Below are 23,003 nucleotides of genomic sequence, written 5' to 3'. Positions count from 1 at the left end.
GTCAGTGCATTCAGTATAGGAGTTGGGACATCGTGTTGCAGCTGTACAGGACATTGGTGAGGCACCTGGATGGGTATATGAATAGGAAGGGTTTAGAGGGATATGGGCCAAATGCTGGCAAATAGTACTAGGTCAGATTGAGATATCTGGTTGGCGTGAATGAGTTGAACCAAAAAGGGTCTGTTTCTGTGTTGTATGACTCTGACTCTCATATTCACTGTTGCCTCAAATTATATAGTTACTGTGATATAATTGTACAAATAAAGTCAAATGCAGATCGATAGTGACATTATTGCATATAATCCACAGTAAATACCAGGGTCTATGCCGTTTTTTAAAATCATTTTTGGCTTTTATTCATCCTCTGTATTTATTGACAAATTTGACTGAACAAAGTTAGAAATAGTAGCCAGTTTAACTTAGGAATAGTCGAGAAATGACAAAACAGAGCAACACATGCATATACTGCATGCAATATGTTTAATTTGGCTATTAGGAGAAATAAAACATACAACTAAAATGTTTGCATGACATGCCAAGTTAAAATATCATTCACCCTTGATCACTGGCACTAATTTGTCTACATTAGGTTGAATTATTAATAAAAAATGTCACAAGAACATGGCTGTCTTCAGGATAAATTTCAGACAAGTTTTAGTTGCCCATATGCATGAAAGATAGGGGAAAAAAATGAATGATAGGAAAAAGTGCACCACTTATAGTTTAAGTCTGAACATACTCTATCAAACAATATCAATTTCATTTGGATAATCTGTTGGTAAACATCAATACAAAATCTACTACTGATTTGAGTACATTAAATTAGCATTCCTATATAGATTTTTTCTGGGATAAATCTGTTTGTTTAATACTGTCACAATGTTCATGATTGGTATACCATTTTTCTGCTTAATGCTTATGTCACAGATATGTACAATGGTAAGAATTACCACAGCACCAATGTCACTTCAGTAACAGGCTAAGTTTTCTTTCACCTGAAGAATGCATCAGGAGCCCTGATAATTGAAGCTGAAAGTGAAAAATCCAATGCTGAAATTGAGCACTTATTACTATGTTTACAAAATACATTGAACTTACCTTAGTAATGGAAAACAAATTGGACAACATGGAGCACAACAGGTGTACTGAGGATGTACATGATAAATTCGTACACTTTTATCAACTTGCCAATTCACACAACACAAATGATAATTCAGTGTGAAGGAATTTACAAATCAATTGAAAGATTCAGCATCTTCATTGTGAATCAGAATCTCCCTATTCTTCAATCTGACTGGATGCATTAATTTCTAATACATTTGTTTGTGTTTGGATACGTGTCATTTGCAACTTTTCCAATAAAAAAATAACATTGGATTCATACAGTACATAGCATTGCTTACATCAATTGTTCGAGACACAAGTCGAATCACCAAATATATAGTATACTATAAAATATCCCTTTCTTAAATCACTTTTGTTTAATGTCTCATTTGACTGATGGCTACTGTAGGTCTATGATAGTTACTGCTATTGACTACTACCTATGCAATATAAAAAAAATCCTTTGGGCACATAAAAAAAGACAACCAGTGAACAAGATAGCTAGAAATATTGACCACAAGTTTAAAAAAAAGGAAAAACTAAAAGATTATGTCACTTGTAAACCACAGTTCATTCGGAGCCTGCAATAAATAAAGTGTTTCATAAACAGTAACTGCGCTTTGGTGCACAGCAGCTCTGATTAACAACATACATACAAGGACACCAAATATTAGTGCAGAAAATCTTGCATAAATTTACAGAAGTGACAGCACACTTCCCCTCAAGATTATTGGCTTTTGCTTGATTAAAATACAGACCTGCAGCAGCAATTGATTTTATGTTACAGCTTGCAGTCTTTAACAGTTATATTAAAATCCTTGTAAGTACAATTTAACTATTATACAGTTCAATCCCTTGCATCCCTCACTTATGTAGTACATCTGATATATATTGCTTATTATAATGTTAACACAATTATAATATTTCCTTTCAGTGCCTTTTACATCCTATAACACCATAACCTGGCAGTTAAGTAGAGGTTTAAAATCAAGGTATCTGACTGTAGATTTGACATCCAATTAAACAAGAAAAATATAACTGACTGGATATTTCAAATCGCAACTACAGATTACATACTGTAAGGCTATTGTGTTTTAGGATACTGATTATAATAGTCTTGGGGATCTGTACATTCTGACATAGAGAAGACTAGTGGCTTTGTAATCTGGGACCCCGATTACATTTGTATCATTACCACAGTGTCTGTGGGTCCTTTGAATAAAGTTATTTAAGGCAACAAGCAACGCTAATTTTAAATTATTGCCTTTCACAACATTACTGCTAATGACTTTCCATAAGTACAAAAACTCTGATGCACAAGTAGTTGTTCACATCATTAGAAATCAAGCTTCTATTAGTTTCCTCTTCCGCAGAAGTGAGCAGCATTCCAGTCTCAACATTGTGTACCAGAAATATCTAGATGAAAAAAAATGGTTTATTAACAAATCATTTGAAGGAAATTTATTTGCATCCATACTGTTCATTCTAAGTAGTTTTGATCAACGTAGTTTTGTTATTTAATTGTTAACAAAATACTAGCTATTTATTTGTTGCATATGTCACGTAGCCTACTCTCATTATTAAGCAGTTGGGAATTGGGTGAAGATTTTGTAAATTTTTCATAGTATCAGCCTGTAAAACAATGACAGGGCATCTTCCCCATTCTCTAGAACTTTTGGCATTGATTTTGGTCTCTTTCCCACCCCATCCCCCACCTTAGAATTGTACCCTTGGTTTACCCAGTGGCTGCTTACTTGCAGTCAGATTGAGGGTACACCTTGTGACTGAATTCAACTACTTCCTTCAGGAACGCTGCATATTCCATAGTAGTAACAATATCAGTGCAGGAGCAGTCCATGGCTGTTCAAACTCTCATTTATTCACCTCCGAGCTGGAAAAGCCCGCTATACAAGGTTAACCAGGAGCCTAGCTGCTCCAATCCAGCTGACCACCAGTGTGTTTTAAATCTTCAGAGACTTGTTGGAGCACTCAATGGCCTCCAGTACTTCTAGCACTTGGAGAATGGTTACAGGTTGAAGAGGCCTAAGGCTGGGTAGCTTTTCAGTAGTAGGACAAGCATCCAATACCAGGAGATAGACAGGGAGCAATTGTAGCTTGTTAGAGAGCAACCCAGAAAAAACAAAACCAGTTCATTTTGATTATTTTCCAGTGGGAATGTAGAAGATTCATCAACATTTTGTTTTCCTTAACTTTATTGAGGTCAAAAATATTGGGCTGGGGATGCATGCCCTCATATTAATAGCTTTGATTCATGTAATGGTTTCCAAGAATGTATCTACCACTTAGAACAGGATATTTCAGCAGTTAAGACATTTCACGCAGAATTAGATATTGTTTTCCCTTTTCAGAAGGTACATATAGTTTTGTGTTTGAATCTTTATTGTGCTCATTAAGTAATTTCAGTACAATGGCAAAAGGGAACTAGAGGCTATTTCTCAAAAAAGAATTTCCAATAATTTGCCTTTTTGATATATTGACTCAGCTATAGTAAATGAAACAAAAATAGCCTCTGTAGGAAGATACACTCTACACAATAAAGTAAATTTTTGTACTTAACAAAACAGTGTCACGTAACAATGCTGAATGCAACACAAGCTGTTAAGACTAGTAACGCTTTTACTATTTTACCTTCCTTATGTTGAGTGTTTAGTAGATTCCTCGTCTATTGAAACGGCAGCATTCTGATTTGGAACTGAAAATGTTGGGGAAAGAAAACAGCAATGAAGTGAACATTTTGAGCTTCAGACCACTCTTCTTATTTGGAATCTTGTAAATTAACCACTTAAGTTAAATTGACAGTTTCCAGTTTTCAGTGAAATTGTCCCATCTACAAACTAAGAGGCCTCAAGAACCCTAGGTAATGAGCCTCCAACCTAGTTACTGAGCAGCTGCCATTGTGGGATGATGTTCTCTGGGAAGAGGGTAGAACAAAGATCAGTTAGCACTATAATGGTTCAGAGAATGATTGAAAGCTTCAGGACATGGGATAGTGGTAGTGAAGGAAATTTGGGAAATGTCACTATTAGGTGGAAAGAATTTTGGATCAGTGACCTCAGATAGTGGATAGGGATAATCAGGAAGAGGAAAAGTCACAGGCCTCAGGACATTGGGACTGGAGAGATGGACAGCTAACAAGAGTCTTACATCCATTCATTCTTCCTCCCTCCCTTCTTACACAATCTTTCAACAATTCAGAAATCTTTAACTTATTTCATCATTTCATACTTTAGTCAATGCTTTTACAATAACTTTTTTTTAGCAATGTGTATAATCTTTACATGCTTGAAACAACGGTCTCTGCAGACTCACAGTTTTAAACTTTTCAATGCATACCAATTGATTATGGTTTATTATAATAGATGTTAACGATTAATGTTTCTATGTTACAGTGTTAGACATAGACTTGAAGGTATTGAAGTGTCAGCAATAATCCTAAAGTCTCTTTTACTATGGTAAAGTACTTCCTCTGATATTAGTTTAGCTCCTTACAGAAGTACCCCACTGGCTTCGCTGTTCACGACTCATCATCCTGTAACAAGGCTGCACCTATCCCAAGTCACTAATATCAATGACCACTTTAAAAAGGTTTGGAAAATTCTGGGGTGACCAGTGCCTTTATTGAGAAGCTGAAGACAATTCTAAAGGCTGGTTGGCATTCTGCTGAACATTCCAATTTTGTTCATTTCCGAAATCATGTACAAACTTCTGGTGAAAGGCACACATTCCTACAAATCTTATGATTTCTTGTTTAATTTTAGGAACAGGAAATTCTTTGAGTGTTTTCACTTCCACTGTATTTGGTAACCCCTTTCCTTGTCCTACGACATATCTTAGATATGTCATTCCTGCTTTAGTGAATTCATTTTATGTTAAATTTATTATTAAACCAGCCAACTGTAATTGCTTAAACAGGTCTACTTATCTCATAAGCACTTCCCACGAGTTACTAAATATTGTGATACCATCCATATAACTAATAGTTATATATTACAGCTACGACTTGATTCATAAGTCTTTGGAATGTTCCTAGCGTGTTAACCCCTATGGCATTACTCAACAGTGTTAAACCTTTTTGGTAGGACAGAAGTGGACATCTCTTTAGCCTTTGATGTTAATGGAATTGCCAGTATCCCTCAGTACATCATTCATAGAAAGGAATGAGAAATTGTCAACCCTACAGGTATAGTCTCTTAACCGTAGGACTGGGTACAAAACTGTTTTCGTGACTGCATTTAATTTCCTGTAGTCTATACTGCATTCTGGATCAGTACTGGTTGATCCATCCAGTACAGCAACTGACACCACCAGTGAACTCCAGCAGCTTTAGCTGGGTTCATACCAGTAATTATCCAGCGCATACTGAATCTCTGCTTTTATTGAGTTTGTGCACTAAATTCAATCAATAAGGATGTTGTTTCACCAGTCCTGATTCTCCTTTGTCCACATCATGCCTAGCATCTAGTAAGCAAAAAATAATTTATTAATATGGTAACTTTAGAATGACAAAGGTAAACAATGAGGTAATCTAATTAATATCAATGATTTAAACCAATCTTCTTTGGGCATCATCCCCTCACAGACAGCCAGATACAGTAAAGGGATAAATTAGAAAGAAAATACAAGAATTGAGATTGGGTGGTTCAATTAAACAGTTTCAAACAATGGACGACAAGCCTTCATGTAATTCTTGGAAAAAGGAGTTGCTTCCAGGCATGTGTTGTATATCTAATTTCAAAGTCTTCAGTGAATACAAACAATTTCAACAGACTTCCAGAATTGTTTACTTATTTCTTTTCACAGAACATTCAATAATTCTTTAATAGGATAGAAAATCAGACAGCGTAAAATCATAGCAGCTAGTCCCAAAGCTACCAAAAATCACTCAGCACCTGCCAAAACCAGTCAGAACCAGTATTAAAATGATAAGAAATAGGAACTGAGTAGGCCGTTGGCCCATTGAGCCTGCTCTGTCATTAAACAGATCATGACCGATCCGACATTCCACATATTCACTTTTTTGCCTTTTCATCATAATCCTTGATTATTCTACTGATCACGAATCTCAGCCTTAAATATTCACAAGGATTCCTACCTCTCAGTTCTCTGTGGCATAAAGATCCAAAGACTGTTAACCCTCAGAAGAAATTCCTTCTCATTTCAGTCTTAACTTGGTGCCCCTTTATTCATGAGACTGTGCGCTCTGGCCCTATATTCTCTCGAGGGGAAACATCCTCTCAGCATTTATCCTGTCAATCCTCCTAAGAATCCTATATGTTTCAATCCCTCCATATCAAGGATCATCCGAGTGAAACTTCTCTGAACTTACTACAACAAAATGATATCGTCCCTTAAAAAGGCAACTGGCACCCTATACAGTAAGACTTCCCTAGTTTTATACTCCAACACCCTTGAAATAAGCATTCCATATAAGAAATAACATTCTATTAGCTTTCCTGATTACTGCCTCACCTGTGTGCCAGCTTTCTGTGTTTCATGTACAAGTAGTTCAAGTCCCTTTGTGGGTGCAGACTTTTGCAGTTTTTCTCCATTTAAATAATACTGTTCTTTTGCTGTTCATTTTGGAAGGAAGAACTTCACATGTTCTCACACTATTACTCCATTTGCCATCTTTATGCCCACTCACTTAATCTACCAATATCCCTCTGTAAACTAAAAACAAAGAACTGCAGATGCTGGAAATCTGAAACAAAACAGAAAAAGCTGAAGAAACTCAGTAGGTCTGGCTGAGTTTCTTCAGCTATTTCCGTTTCGTCTCTAAACTGTTTGCATCCTTCTCGCTACTTACCTTTCCGTATATATTTGTGTCATTTGCAAATTTGGCTATGATGCATTTGCTTCCTTCCACCAAGTCGTTAATATATATTGTAAACAATTGCTGTTGCAGCACTGCAATTTGTGGAACCTCACTGGTTACTGGTGAGACCTGAACCTGAGAAAGAACCCCTTATCCCACTTGCTGTTTCCAGTCCATTATCTAAATCTCTATCCATGCCTCTAACACTATGAACTCTTATGGCTTAACCCTCTGTAAGGTACCTTGTCAAATGACCTCTGAAAGTCCAAACAGAACACGTACTGTTTTTCCTCCACCTGCTCTGACTGACACTTCCTCAAAAAACTCTAATAAATTAGAGAGACATGGTTTCCTTTTCCTGAAGCCAGCTGACGTTGCTTGATTAGATTTTGCTTTTCCAAGTGCGCTTCTATTACATCCCTTTTTTCAAAAAAATATTCTCTATAGTTAGCTGGTTAACATTGGTCCTTCCTTAATTGACCAATTCAACATCCAACTAGTTGTCAGCCCTGGACACAGCAACACTTGATGCTGTATCATCCAGTGTGCCTTAGATTAGTACTTAAGTTGCATTATCTTCAAGGCCAATCATCAACAGCAAACATCTGCATTTGATTTATTTTAAAACACACAGATGTTCAAAGTTCAACTAACTCAGCAGTTCCACCAAAAAAAATGAGAAAAATAAAAGAAATGCAGCGAGAGTCTCTACAGTTACATGCTCCTGTGAGTCTTTCTAGAAAAGATGAAAATGTAATCCAACATTAATAATTCATCTTTTTGTCTTCAGATATTTCCCTAATCAAATTTAATTAACCCCTAAGCATATAACCATAAATCAAATGAAAAAAATCCAGTAGATTCATCTGGGGAATCTCTGGGTGCAGTTATGAAGAAATCTAATGGTTCGTAACAATGCTGAGTATTCATGACAGTATGCCAAAGCTATCTCTATTTGCAGATGATACGCAGTTGACTTCAACTGTTTTATACTCAAACTGATGATGTTCTGAAACACTTTAGACAAAGTTAGAACCTTAATCAGATTGTATCTCAATTGGTAATCCATAACAAGTATAAAAAAAAGTTAGATTTTCCATAGCTACTTTAGTTGTAATGGTCCTTAAAGAAATAGCTCTGGGAATCAGGTTGTCATATGCACAATTGAGAGGATAGGTGTATGTCCTCCTTTTGTCTTCGATAATCCCTACGATCCACTAACACTTGACTGAATAGTTCTTCAAAAACTGGTAAGGCTATCAAAGCTGCTATTTATTTATTGATGGTTGTGTTTTCCATATTTCCAAATGTTCTGCCACAGGAATGTCACATCTTATACACAATATTTCCTTACAATATCAAAGCAGTAGCACTCTTTGATGAATAACCATCCATTCCTTCTCCACAGGTTCCTCATCAGAAGTCAGCTTTTATTATAATAGTACTCTGGAACTCCTTCAGCCATAATTTGGAACTAGGTAAGTGCAGTATTCTTGGAGAGTTGGAGGAGATTAGAGCTGTGAAGAGGTTAGGTTATTTCCAGGAGGGTGGGGCGGGGGGGCGGTGGTGTTTGCACAGCCTGTGCAGGGATTTAAACCAAAATGAATTCCAAACTTTACACATACATAAAATAATGGGGAATGCAAACATTTAAGTGGTTTGTTTCATGACGATTCTTCCTGGTCAAGTAGAAATGTCTTAATTGAAGAATTTATTTATTCTTCATCAATCTATACAGTGAACAAGCATAGCACTGTGGAAAATATTACTACCTTGAGAACTTTCTTCATCTGATTCCTCATCTATCCAGTGCTGATCAGTGCCTCCTAACAATCGGTTTTGAGATTCGCTCAACGGTCTTGGAGGAAGTGTCTGTCCATCAGCATTGCTGTGGGGGTGTAAAGTGTATCAATTAAAACAACAAGTTTTATCAATACAGAAGGGTCAGCATAGTAAAAAACTTCAAGAAAATGGAAGAAGAATCATACTTATGCATAATGACTGGAATTTTCAAAGCACTCTATAGCCAATGAATACTTTTGAAGCATATGCATTGATGTGAAATAAGAAATATGGCAGCCAATTCATAAGACATGGGAGCAGAAATTAGGCCATTCAACCAATCAAGTCTGCTCCTCCATTCAATCATGGCTGATCAGTTTCTCAAACCCATTCTTCCACCTTCTCCCTGTAAGCTTTGATCCCCTTAACAATCAAGAACCGATCTATCTCTGTCTTAAATATACTCAATGACCCAGCCTCCAAAGTCTTCTGTGGCAATGAATTTGATAGATTCACCACTCTCTGGCTGAACAGGTTTCCCTCATCTCCATGCTAAAGGGTCTTCCCTTTATTCTAAGGCTGTGCCCTTGGGTCCTAGTCTCTCCTGCTAATGGAAACATCTTCCCTACATCCACTCTATCCAGGCATTTCAGCATTCTGAAAGTTTCAATCAGATCCCCCTTCATCGTTCTAAACTCCATCAAGTAAAGACCCAGAGTCCTCAAATGTTTCTCATATGTTAAGCCTTTCATTCTTGGGATCATTCTCATGCTCCAGGGCCAGTACATCCTTTCTGAGATATGGGGCCCAAAATCGCTCACAATATTCTAAATGTGGTCTGATGTGCATTTTAAAGCCTCAGAAGTATATCCCTGCTTTTCTATTCTAGTCCTGTCAAAATAAATGCCAATATTGCATTTCCCTTCCTAACCACTGACTCAACCTGCAAGCTAACCTTCAGAGAATCCTGGACAAGGACTCCCAAGTCCCTTTGCACATCAGATTTCTGGATTTTCTCCCCATTTAGAACATAGTCTACGCCTCGATTCTTCCTTCCAAAACGCATGACCTCACATTGTATTCCATTTGCCAGTTCTTCGCCCACTCTCCTAACCTGTCCAAATCCTTCTGCAGCCTCCCTGCCTCAACACTACCTGTCCTTCTATCTTTGTAGCATCTGCAAACTTAGCCTGAATGTCCCAAGTTCCTTCATCTAGATCATTAATGTATAAAGTGAAAAGTTGTGGTCCCAATACTAACCCTCGCGGAACACCACTATTCACCACCTGCCATCCTGAGAAGGACCCTTATATCCCCACTCTTTGCTTTCTGCCAGACAGCCATGGATCTTCTATCCATGCTAGTACCTTGCTTCTAACACCATGGGCTCTTATCTTACTCAGCAGCCTCCTGTGCAGCACCTTGTCAAAGGCCCTCTGGAAGTCCAAGTAGATAACATTCATTGGCCATCCTTTGTCTAACCTGCTTGTTACCTCCTCAAAGATTTCTAACAGATTTGTCAGGCATAACCTCCACTAGATAAAATCATGCTGACTTTGCCTTCTTTTTAAACTGTGCATTTCCAAGTATTCAGAAATCTCATCCTTCACAATGGGCTCCAAAATCTTACCAAGATTGATGCGAAGTTCAGTTCCTCTGCCATTTCTTTGTTCCCCATTACTGTTTCTCCAGCATTATTTTCGACTAGCCCAATATCCACTTTTACCCCAGTTTTGCCCTTTATATATATCTGAAGAAATTCTTGTAATCTTCTTTTATATTGCTGGCTAGCTTACACTCATATTTAATCTTCTGCCTCCTTATTTCTTTTTTTAGTGAAAACAGGTCTGATGAAGAGTCATCTAGACTCAAAATGTTAGCTTCCTCTCTCTCCATGGATGCTGTCTGATCCACTGTGATCTCCAGCATTTCTTGTGTTCAGTACAGCTTCCAGCGTCTGCAGCGATTTGTTCCCTTATTTCTTTTTTGGTTGTCCTCTATTGGTCTTTTTAGGCTTCCCACTGCCCTTCACCGCATTATGTACTTTATCTTTTGCTTTTATGCTGACCCGGACTTCCCTAGTCAGCCATGGTTGCCTCATTGTCCCTGTACCATGCTTCTTTTCCCTAGGGATGTATTTTTGCTGTGTCTCCCAAATAATCCCAGAAACTCCTGCCATTGCTGTTCTACTGTCTTTCCTGCTATGCTCCTCTCCCAGTAACTTCTGGCCAACTCCTCCCTCATGCCTCCAGAGTTGCCTTTATTCAACTGTAATACCATTACATCTGATTCCAGCTTCTCCCTCTCAAATTGCAGAGTAAATTCTATCCCATTATGATCGCTGCCTCCTAAGGGTTCCTTCACCTTAAGATCCCTTATCAAGTCTGCCTCATTGCACATCACTAAATCCAGAATTGCCTGTTCCCTAGTAGTCTCCACCACAAGCTGCTCCAAAATGCCATCTCGTAGACCTTTCACAAATTTCTTTTCTTGTGATCCACTACCAACCTGATTTTCCCAGTCCACCTACATATGAAATTCCCCATGATCACTGTAACCTTGCCCTTCTTACACACCTTTTCTTTTCTTGTGCCCCACATCCTGACTACTGTTTGGAGGCCCGTACATAATTCCCAATATGGCTTTACCACCTTTGCGGTCCCTCAATTCTACTCTCACAGGCTCTACATCATCTGACCCTACGTCATTTCTTGCTATTGATTTAATTTCATTTCTTACTAATAAGGCAACCCCACTCTCTCTACCAACCTGCCTGTCTTTTTGGTAGGATTATATCCTTGGATATTTAGCTCCCTGTCCTGATTCCCTTGCAGCCACGTCCCTGTGATGCCGACCACATCATACTTGCCAATTTCAATCTGCGCCATTTGCTCATTTACCTAATTTTGTATACTGCATGCATTCAGATACAACACCTTCAGTCCTGTACTTACCGTCCCTGTTCTCGTTGTCATCCCTTTATCCAATGTGCTTGAAGTTAGATTCCTAACCCTTTCCAAACAGTTTATCCTATTGTGTGTTCTGGAGAGTTTAATAACCTCTCCTGAGTTCTCCCTCCTTTTCATTTTTTAAATATATTTTTCCATACAGTTGAATCCACCCCCACAGATGTTAACCTGCTGCTTTGATTCCCATTTGGTGTTATACCCTTCCCTTCCCTCCAACTTTCTAATTTAAAGTCCTGTTGACCATCCTATTTACCCTTTTCGCTAGAAAATTGGTCCCAGTTTGATTCAGGTAGAGACTGTCCCAATGGTACAGATCCCTCCTGTTCCAATACTGATGCCAGCGCCCCACGAAATGGATGTTCAGAACAGGGTTCAGAATAGGCTTTAACCTGCACATAATTTGATGGAAGACGTGACCACAGTATCTGACGTTGTCACAAGTTGACCAAGACTGAAATCTACCACTCTCAGCACTGACGTCTTAGGTTGAATAGTATAACAAATTCAACTAAAAAGTGTCATAGCTTTCAAAGTAAATACCTAATGTAAACTCAGCATTCCAATAATAACTGTCATATAGCATTGCTATATGATTCACATACAATTGATTTTATGACAATGTGAAAAACCATATTGGACAATCCAAAAACTCATGCATTCATGAACACACTGAAAAGCTGTTTTAATGTCACAAGTTTTTCAGTCTATTGGTGAACCCTCACCAGAATACAGCAGCATGTGAAAATGGGATGGGTGCTTGTCATCCACTGACAAGCCAGTATTAGAAGAAGCTAGTCATTTTACAATGTGCTCTACATTTCTGGATAAAACAGGATCAGAAGCCTTGTACAAAACAATGGAGCTTGGCCATGAAGAGTGAAACTAGAAGCAGAGTGTTTATCTGACAGTGACTGATGCTGCTTATAATATTTGGACTTTTGTATGTCTACTGCTTATACACAACAGTTTGAAAGTTAATAGATGCTGGGACAGAACACAGGATTTTCCTGAATGCTGTGGTGTTCTAATTTCAGTGTGCATCTGTTCTCTTTAACAGGTCCTTGCCAAGAAGTCAATCTGATGGAGAGGGAACTCTCCTGTAGATCAGATGATCAGTTATACCCAATCCTTAAGCCTGAGGAGCTTTAGGTTGAGTACTGGATGGGAAGGGGAGGAAAATCAAGGGACTGCACTCTTGTTTCTCCTTTTCACAAGCAGATCTGTAAAAACACATCTCCCCAAGCTGTCTTTACCTTCTTCTAATTACCAGGAGGGCACAGATTTGGCAAAGGGGAAATAACAGTTAAAAAACAAAAATGAACGTACTAGCTGTACTATTCCTCTATTTTGAAGTTTACAGATCTTGAAGGTAGTAGGTAGATAAGGTGATCAATAAACATACAGGATACTTTCCTTTATTAGCCAAGGCATAGAATACAGGTGGTTATACAAGAACAGTAGGAAATGCTAGTCACTTCATAACTGAAGTACTACGTGCAGTTCTGGTTGCTAAATTATAGGAAGCATGTGACTGCATGAGATGGGGTGCATAGGAGATTTACCAGAATGCTGCCGGGGCTGGAGGCTACGAGGAAAGATTGGATAGGAAGAGGCTGTTTTCCTTGGAGCAGTAAAGACTGAGAGGAGCCCTGAATGTGTGTGTGCTTTTAGCAGAGAAAAAAAGAAGTGGGAATTAATATTTCTGGCTAGAATATATTCAGGAATTAAACAACTCATTAGTGCTAGCTACACCTCTCCCTACTGTTATTGTTTTAAATTCGTGCATAGCTTGCCTAGGCTACATTAAGGATTAATGAAGGATTTGTTGTCACTTTGGGAGCACATTATTAACCATGGAATGGCAAAGAAAAAGGTTTATGAGCACCTGCGAGTGAAAAGTTATTACAGATGACTTTAACAGGACAAGTCAGTTACCCAAACCTAATTAGGTTCAAATTAAAACTAAAGAACACAAAGAAAAAAACAAAGGTGATTCCCTGGAAATTACATAATTTTAACTAACATTTATGTGAAAGTACCAATCAGTGGAAGTGATATAGAGACCTCATGTAATAGGTTTCAAGTCTGTTAACAACAATATGCGGATGTGTCTGGCACAGGGAAAATTCTCCCGTCAAGACATTAAAACCAAGGGTGTCCAAGCTTTTGTTTCTGTTGGTCATGGAATTATTTATTGTGGTGCCCAAAGAGATAGGTGTAGTATAGAAATATCTTTTAATCAACCTATTCAGACATGTTATCACATGCCTCCTGGCTCACACGTACAGACTCTACCACTGCACCACAATATGTAGTTTATATGCACTTTATACCCTATGCAGTACGGACGGTATGATCTGCCTATACTGCACACAAAACAGAACTTCTCACTGTACCTAGGTACATGTGACAATAATAAATCAAATCAAAATCAAATATGTTGGTAGTAAAGACCCATGATTGGTTTCCAATAATTACTTCAATTATTATAACCATCACCACGAGGAAAAGGAAGATCCAAATAACGGAAAGCATTGATGCAATCCTCAACTTAAATTGTATTAGATAAGAAAGATGGACTTGTCAATATTCCAATTCAGATACTGGTCTGTTCTAAACGCTGGAATCTTGTGGCTTTTAGCTTTATCAGTTAATTCTGATTTTGTTTGAACAGTTTACTAATGGAAAAGCAATTCAATAGGCAGCAAATAGAATTAATCAAAGGAAGCATTCAATTAAAAGATATTTGGAAACAAAGATAATAAATGTACTTTTTGGCAGGTTCAGTATGGTTGATTGAGTTGGGCTGCTCTGGATCTTGACTGACCAGGCGAGTTGGATAAGAACATCCATCACCGAGGCTGAAAGATAAAACATTAAAATACCATACATACCACCACCAACAATGGCCATTCTAATTGATACAAAGCATATTAGTTTCTTATAAGAACTGCCGGAGAAACTCAGGAGGCTTGGCAGTATTTGTGAAGATAAGTTAATGTTTCAAGTCCAGAGACCGTTCTTCAGAACTGATACTAACTAGGAAAATGCGGCATTTATGCTGATGACGTTGGGGGCCGGACAGGCAGAGTCAGTGGATAGATGGAGATGAAGCCCAGAGAGAGAGGGAGAGGGAGGAGAGAGAGAAAGTTAGGCAGACACAGGGATGGTTGATAGTAAGCTAGGGAGGGAGAAAACCTAATAATGGGGATCATAACTAAGTGAAAATGAGTTGACAGTGCTGAAAACAGTGCATGCCATGACAGGGCCTTAAGATACAGGGGTGGGGTAAGGACATGGAAGGTGGTGTTGGTGGTGCTATTGACTCATAGGGCTGTAGGATCCCCAAGTGAAAGATGAAATGTGCTTCCAGCTTGCACTGAGCCTTGCTGGAGGTTTGAGACAAAATTTTGTACAGCAAGCATGCTGATGTGTTGAAGTGGCAGGCAACTGGAAGCTCAGTGCTTTATTTAGGGACAGAATGTAGGTGTTGTCTAAAAGACGTCACCCAGTCTATATTTCATCCCCGCTAATGTCAAGACATTATGAGCAGCGAACACAGTAGAACAAATTGAGTGAAGTGCAGATAAACCACTATTTCACTTGGAAAGTGTGTCTGCAGCACTGTATAGTGAGGAGGGAGGAGGTAAATTGACAAGTGTTGCACTTTTTAAACATGTATAGGAAGGTGCTGTGGGAGTATACGGAGGTATTAGGAGGAGTGGACAAAGGTGTCCCAGAGGGAACAGTCCCTGCAAAATGCTGACGAGGGAAGGGGAATGTGTGTCTGATGGTGACATCCTGCTGGAAGAAGTGGCAGAAAACATGATTAATGATACTTTAAATGCAGATGCTAGTGGTATGGAAAGTCAGGACCAGGGATCCTAGCAGTGTTGTGCAAGAGAAGAGACCATCCGAGTTTCTCCAACAATTTCTGTTTTCATTTCAGATCTGCAGCATCCACGATTTTTTTTTACATTAATTTCTTATATTTGTTAAGATAGCATTAGGACATTTAATGTATGTATTAAGTTATGCTTTCATGTAAAAGGCGACTGCTAACAAATGCTTAACTTTTAAGCAATTAGCCTTCAATACATTATTTCAACCATGCGCATAACAGTGTAATGAGTTTGGGGATAGCAGCCCAATGGTAATATTACTGGACCAGTGATACAGGGACAGGAGTTAAATTCCACCCTGGAAGTTGGAGGGAATATAAATTCAAATCATAAATAAAATGCTGTTATCAGTGATGGTCATAGAACTACAAGATCGGTTATTATGGCCATTCTGCTTCACTAATGTCCCAAGGGAAGGACATACACCATCCTGACCTTCAAGAGACTCCAGACTGAGAGCAATGTTGCTCAACAAAACATACCTTGTAAAAATCGGAAGAAGCCAGTACTTCCCTTGGTCTCCATACACCTGTTTTAAATTTTTGGTAAATCCCAAGCTAAATCCATTCTTGTCAGGGCCATTTCGGAACACTGGTGCACGGAAAGCCTCTGGAGTGAAAATGTACTCAGTTAGCAGTATAACAATGTTTTCTTCAAAGTAGTAATACAAATATACCAAGACAGATATGAAAAGTCTCTTTCTATTAACAAAACAGATAATGTTTTACGTCATAATCATTGGCAGCATTGCAGCTGCAAAAACCAGTACTTCAGTTTTATTCCAATTGTCAGAATAAATTTGTACGCAGTTAAAGACCATCTTACCTATTGTTGACCTATTTTTGCTGACTAGCCAGCAGTGATAACTGAAGAGTGATAGTAGACTGATGAAGAACATGGCCGCCACAAAGAAAAGAAACAAGACATGGAATTTTGCATGAGTATCAGGCAGGTCACCCTACAAGAAGCCAAAAAAAAAAAAAAATCAGCTATATATGTTTGGATGTAAGCCTGGCACCTGGCAGTCAGATATTATATTAACATATCTATTTCAGATCTCAACTACTATTTACAGAAAATTAATCCATAACTGAACTTTTTCTGCTTAAAAACGACCAGAAACAGTTTTTCGATATTTTCAGCTGTTCAGTAATGTATCAAGTTGTATTCATTCATAAAAACCAATTATTAAATACAATACCAGTGACTTGAGCCGTTCACGGCTTTTTCCTGGAACAAAGCTGACAGTTGTTGAATCACATCATATATTATATAAATACATCACATTCAAAATACAATTTAAATATAAAAAATACTCACTCGTTACACACGTATCCAATTATCTAACCTGTTCACTTCTCTCAGGTGATGCACCAACTGCAGCCTAAAGGTATGCAACTCATCTATCCATCTACACCAGTCTTGATCTGGCCTTGCTATAGGTGCAGGAATAGCTTTGTTCAGAAGATCTTTCAGTTCATTTCTCTATCTACCATGGTGAAATTGCTGCCATGCACTTGGCGCCACCTCAAGGGGTAATTTAGTAGCTTCCAGTCCAAACTACATCATAAAATGCATTCTACTAAGTAAACTATCATAACATCTAGAATTTAAACACAAACTTCAAGATTTTGTAACTTTAAATATGGTAGAAACATTTTGCATAAAAAATGAACACTTGGTACATCCAGTAACAGTGGGATGTGGGAGGGAATAAAACAATGGCTTTATTTTCCATACTGCTGAGTTACTGATAACCGTGTGTGATATAACTATGGGTTATGCTAAAAGTTATAGGTTATAGAGGTCAGGCATACAAGGAGAAAATAGAATTTTATCCAATTGGTGAAGCAGCAGAAAAGGAAAAACATTATGGAAATGGATTTAATGCAGTTTGTTGTGGCTGGACCTACTTGATTGTGGGAGGGCCACACGTCTGTGTCTTGGTTGGAAATGACTTACGTTAAGTTGATGGCAGGAACTGGTCCGAGCTTGCTCATTGAAGGTTGTTAATTAGGCTCATTAATGAGCTAGCTGACATCCCCTTATCCCTCAGCCTCCCAAAACTTCATGTGATTTAGGAATTACATGTAAGTGGCTCGACTTTCCCAAGGCCACCAGGCTAACTCTGCGGGAAAGGGAGGGAATTCGGATCATTGGTGTTGGTTGTCAGTGTAGGGAGGGGCAAAGTCTCAGAGCGATTGGGGTTCATTTTTATACTAATGCCAGCTGTTACAGCAGGTTTTAATTCCTCTAGATCTTCCTGGCTAAACGTATGGTAAATAAAGATCGAATCATCTGAAGGTTCTGACTCTAACTCAGATTCAGGACTTTTCGGAGGGTTATGGACACCAGAAGTTTCGCCTTTCTAGGCAATTACCATATAGTTAGTGCATCAGGACTTCTGGAAGAGCCCAAAGCATTACATGCCCCAGCAAGACTATGTAAAACTAATCAGTCTCTTTTGCCTTTGTTTCATCTTTTTCTGTCTCTCCTTCTCTGTTTAACACTGCCTTCTCTATTACATTACTCTCATGGACTGTTGTTGCTTTACTTTATTGTCATCTGCTTGCCTTTTAATTTCCGGTTGGAGTTGACTTGTCTGTGAGGGACATGAGCTGACAATAGTTGCAGACAACTTGATCTGCATTACAAAAAAAAAGGATCAACAAAGAACAAAGAAAAGTACAGCACAGGAACAGGCCCTTTTGCCCTCCAAGCCTGCGCCGATCCAGATCCTCTTATCTAAACCTGTCACCTATTTTCCAAGACAACAAGGTGCAGGGCTGGATGAACACAGCAGGCCAAGCAGCATCATAGGAGCAGAGAGGCTGTGTTCATCCAGCCCTGCACCTTGTTGTCTCGGATTCTCCAGCATCTGCAGTTCCTGCTATCACCTATTTTCCAAGGATCTGTATCCCTCTGCTCCCTGCCCATTCATGTATCTGTCTAGAAACATTTTAAATGACGCTATCGTGCCTGCCTCTACCACCTCCACTGGCAACGCATTCCAGGCACCCACCACCCTCTGCGTAAAGAACTTTCCACGCATATCTCCCTTAAACTTTTCCCCTCTCACCTTGAAATAGTGACCCCTAGTAATTGAGTCCCCCACTCTGGGGGAAAAAGCTTCTTGCTATCCACCCTGTCTATACCTCTCATGATTTTGTAGACCTCAATCAGGTTCCCCCATCAACCTCCGTCTTTCTAATGTAAATAATCCTAATCTACTCAACCTCTCTTCATAGCTAGCACCCTCCATACCAGGCAACGTCCTGGTGAACCTCTTCTGCACCCTCTCCAAAGCATCCACATCCTTTTGGTAATGTGACAACCAGAACTGTACTCCAAATGTATTCGAACCAAAGTCCTATACAACTGTAACATGACCTGCCAACTCTTGTACTCAATACCCCGTTCGGTGAACGAAAGCATGCCGTATGCCTTCTTGACCACTCCATCCACCTGCGTTGCCACCTTCAGGGTACAATTGACCTGAACACCCAGATCTCTCTGTGCATCCATTTTCCCCAGGGCTTTTCCATTTACCGTATAGTTCGCTCTTGAATTGGATCTTCCAAAATGCATCATCTCGCATTTGCCTGGATTGAACTCCATCTGCCATCTCTCCGCCCAACGCTCCAATCTATCTATATTCTGCTGCCTTCTCCGACAGTCCCCTTCACTATCTGCTACTCCACCAATCTTAGTGTCATCTGCAAACTTGCTAATCAGACCATCTTTACTTTCCTCCAGATCATTTATGTAAATCACAAACAACAGTGGTCCCAACATGGATCCCTGTGGAACACTGGTCACAGTTCTCCATTTTGAGAAACTCCCTTCCACTACAACTGTCTCCTGTTGCCCAGCCAGTTCTCTACCCATCTAGCTAGTACGCCCTGGACCCCATGCAACTTAATCAGCCTACCATGGGGAACCTTATCAAATGCCTTACTGAAGTCCACGTATATGATATCCACAGCCCTTCCCTCATCTATCAACTTTGTCACTTCCTCAAAGAATTCTATCAAGTTGGTAAGACATGACCTTACCTGCACAAAACCATGCTGCCTATCACTAATAAGCCCATTTTCTTCCGAATGTAAATAGATCCTATCCCTCAGTATCTTCTCCAGCAGCTTCCCCCACCACTGACGTCAGGCTAATCGGTCTATAACTACCTGGATTATCCTTGCTACCCTTCTTAAACAAGGGGACAACATTAGCAATCTCCAGTCCTCTGGAACCTCACCTGTGCTCAAGGATGCTGCAAAGATATCTGCTAAGGCCCCAGCTATTTCCTCTCTCGCTTCCCTCAGTAACCTGGGATAGATCCCATCCGGACCTGGGGACTTGTCCACTCTAATGCCTTTTAGAATACCCAACATTTCCCTCCTCCTTATGCCGACTTGACTTGGAGTAATCAAACATCTATCCCTAACCTCAACATCTGTCATGTCCCTCTCCTCGGTGAATACCAACGCAAAGTACTCATTAAAGAATCTCACTCATTTTCTCTGACTCCTCACATAACTTCCCTCCTTTGTCCTTGAGTTTGCCAACCCTTTCTCTAGTTACTCTCTTGCTCCTTATGTACGAATAAAAGGCTTTGGGATTTTCCTTAACCCTGTTTGCTAAAGATATTTCATGACCCCTTTTAGCCCTCTTAATTCCTCGTTTCAGATTGGTCCTACTTTCCAGATATTTTTCTAAAGCTTCGTCTGTTTTCAGTCACCTAGACCTCATGTATGCTTCCTTTTTCCTCTTTGCTAGTCTCACAATTTCACCTGTCATCCATGGTTCTCTAATCCTGCCCTTTCTATTCCTCATTTTCACAGGGACATGTCTGTCCTGCACTCTAATCAACCTCTCTTTAAAAGCCTCCCACATATCAAATGTGGATTGGGAGCAGCCGTTTGAGGGTAAATTCACATTTCCCAGCTCCTGCCCAATTTTGCTATAGTTGGCCTTCCCCCAATTTAGCACTCTTCCTTTAGGACCACTCTCGTCTTTGTCCAGGAGTATTCTAAAACTTACGGAATTGTGATCACTATTCCCAAAGTAATCCCCGACTGAAACTTCAACCACCTGGCCGGGCTCATTCCCCAACACCAGGTCCAGTATGGCCCCTTCCCGAGTGGGACTATTTACATACTGCTCTAGAAAACCTTCCTGGATGCTCCTTACAAATTCTGATCCATCTAAACCCCTAACACTAAGTGAATCCCAGTCAATGTTGGGAAAATTAAAATCTCCCATCACCACCACCCTGTTGCTCCTACATCTTTCCATAATCGGTCTACATATTTGTACCTCTATCTCACGTCCACTGTTGGGAGGCCTGTACTACAGCCCCAACATTGTTACCGCACCCTTCCTATTTCTGAGCTCTGCCCATATTGCCTCACTGCTAGAGTCCTCCACAGTGCCCTCCTTCAGCACAGCTGTGATATCCTCTTTGACCAGTAATGCAATTCCTCCACCCTTTTTACCTCCCTCTCTATCTCGCCTGAAGCATCTATATCCTGGAATATTTAGTTGCCAATCTTGCCCTTCCCGCAACCAAGTCTCAGTAATAGCAATAACATCATATTCCCAGGTACTAATCCAAGCCCTAAGTTCATCTGCCTTACCTACTATACTTCTCGCATTAAAACAAATGCACCTCAGACCGCCTGTCCCTTTGCGTTCATCATCTGCTCTCTGCCTGCTCTTCCCCTTAGTCACCCTGACTTCATTAACTGGTTCCTTACAGGCTTTAGTTACTGCCTCCTTACTGTCCACTAACCTCCTCATTCAGTTCCACCCCCCTGCCACATTAGTTTAAATCCTCCCCAACAGCGTTAGCAAAAGCAGCCCCTAGGACATTGGTTCCAGTCCTGCCCAGGTGTAGACCATCCGATTTTTAATAGTCCCACCTCCCCCAGGACCGGTCCCAATGTCCCACAAATCTGAACTCCTCCCTCCTGCACCATCTCTCAAGCCACTCATTTATCCTGCCTATTCTTTCATTTCTACTCTGACTAGCACATGGCACTGGTAGCAATCCTGAGATTACTACCTCTGAGGGTCCTACTTTTTAACTTGTCTCCTAACTCCCTAAATTCTGCTTGTAGGACCTCATCCCGTTTATTACCTATATCATTGGTGCCTATATGCACCACGGCAGCTGACTGTTCACCCTCCCCCTTCAGAATGTCCTGCGGTCGATCCTGACCCGTGCACCTGGGAGGCAACATACCACTCGGGAGAACAAGGTGCAGGGCTGGATGAACTCGGCAGGCCAAGCAACAAGAGGCTAACGTCAGCCTCTCTGCTCCTAGGATGCTGCTTCGCCTGCTGTGTTCATCCAGCCCTGCACCTTGTTGTCTCGGATTCTCCAGCATCTGCAGTTCCTACTATCTCTGATACCACTCGGGAGTCTCGTTTTCGACCACAGAACCACCTATCTATTCCCCGTACAATCGGATCCCCTATGACTATAGCCCTGCCACTCCTTTTCCCGCCCTTCTGTACAGCGGAGCCAGCCACGGTGCCATGAACCTGGCTACTGCTGCCTTCCCCTGGTGAGCCATCTCCCCCAACAGTATCCAAAGCAGTATACCTGTTTTGGAGAGAGATGACCGCAGGGGACACCTGCAGTGCCCTCCTGCTTTTTCTCTGCCTTTTGGTCACCCATCCCCTTTTTCCCTCAGCAATCCTAATTTGCCGTGTGACCAATTTGCTAAATGTGCTATCCACGATTTCCTCAGCATTGTGGATGCTCCAAAGTGAGTCTATCCGCAGCTCCAGAGCCGTCATGCTGTCTAACAAGAGCTGCAGCTGGACACACTTCCTGCACGTGTAGAAGTCAGGGACATCAGCTGCGTCCCTGAGCTCCTACATTGAGCAAGAGGAGCATAACACGGGTCTGGGATCTCACTTGAAGCTGTCTTCCTCTCCCACCACTGCACAGCTCCTACTCCCTCACTTTCCCAGTACTTACTTCGATGATGTCTTCATACCTTTACCTCTTGCTGCAAACTACCAACTCCTGTACCCCTTTAATTGTTATTCACCCACAATCTTTAATCTTCCATCCATCTTCATTTGTTTCTCCATGCCTTCTGGGATGGTGCAGCAGATTTTAATTCCTTTAGATTTTCCTGGCTAAATTTTAAGTCAGTCAGTCAGTAAACAGTATTTAACCATCATCCCTTTTAAGGTTTTGGAGTAGATCTGTAGTCCGAGTTGTGGGTGTTGAGGTTGGTTGGCTCGCCGAGCTGGTTTGTTGTTTTGCAGACGTTTCGTTACCATGCTTGGTAACCTCCTCAGTGCAGCCTCCGATGAAGCGTCGGTGTGTTTTCCCGCCTGGTTTTTAAACTCTGCGGTCCGTTGAGATGGATTGCCTCACTTCCGGTTTTCCTT

The 23,003-nt window shown here is 40.3% G+C and overlaps 1 protein-coding gene across 1 annotated transcript in view; it reads right to left on the bottom strand.

The window, feature by feature from the left end:
• Positions 1–330: 330 nt before the first annotated feature.
• LOC109915426 (zinc finger DHHC-type palmitoyltransferase 20) overlaps positions 331–23,003 on the bottom strand; it is a 64,373-nt gene continuing 41,700 nt past the window's right edge. Inside the window, exons 6-11 of the mRNA XM_048597936.1 lie at positions 16,419–16,551; positions 16,076–16,202; positions 14,463–14,552; positions 8,713–8,828; positions 3,754–3,817; positions 331–2,520 (exon numbers count right to left, since the gene is read on the bottom strand). Coding sequence (XP_048453893.1) covers positions 3,759–3,817; positions 8,713–8,828; positions 14,463–14,552; positions 16,076–16,202; positions 16,419–16,551 — 525 coding nt within the window. The 3' untranslated portion in view covers positions 331–2,520; positions 3,754–3,758. The remainder of the gene's footprint in view (positions 2,521–3,753; positions 3,818–8,712; positions 8,829–14,462; positions 14,553–16,075; positions 16,203–16,418; positions 16,552–23,003) is intronic.

Source organism: Rhincodon typus, chromosome 6 (assembly GCF_021869965.1).
Source record: "Rhincodon typus isolate 14 chromosome 6, sRhiTyp1.1, whole genome shotgun sequence".
Classification (NCBI taxonomy): Eukaryota; Metazoa; Chordata; class Chondrichthyes; order Orectolobiformes; family Rhincodontidae; genus Rhincodon; species Rhincodon typus.
Note: the sequence above shows the minus strand (reverse complement) of the source record. Positions and strands in the feature narration are given on the sequence as shown.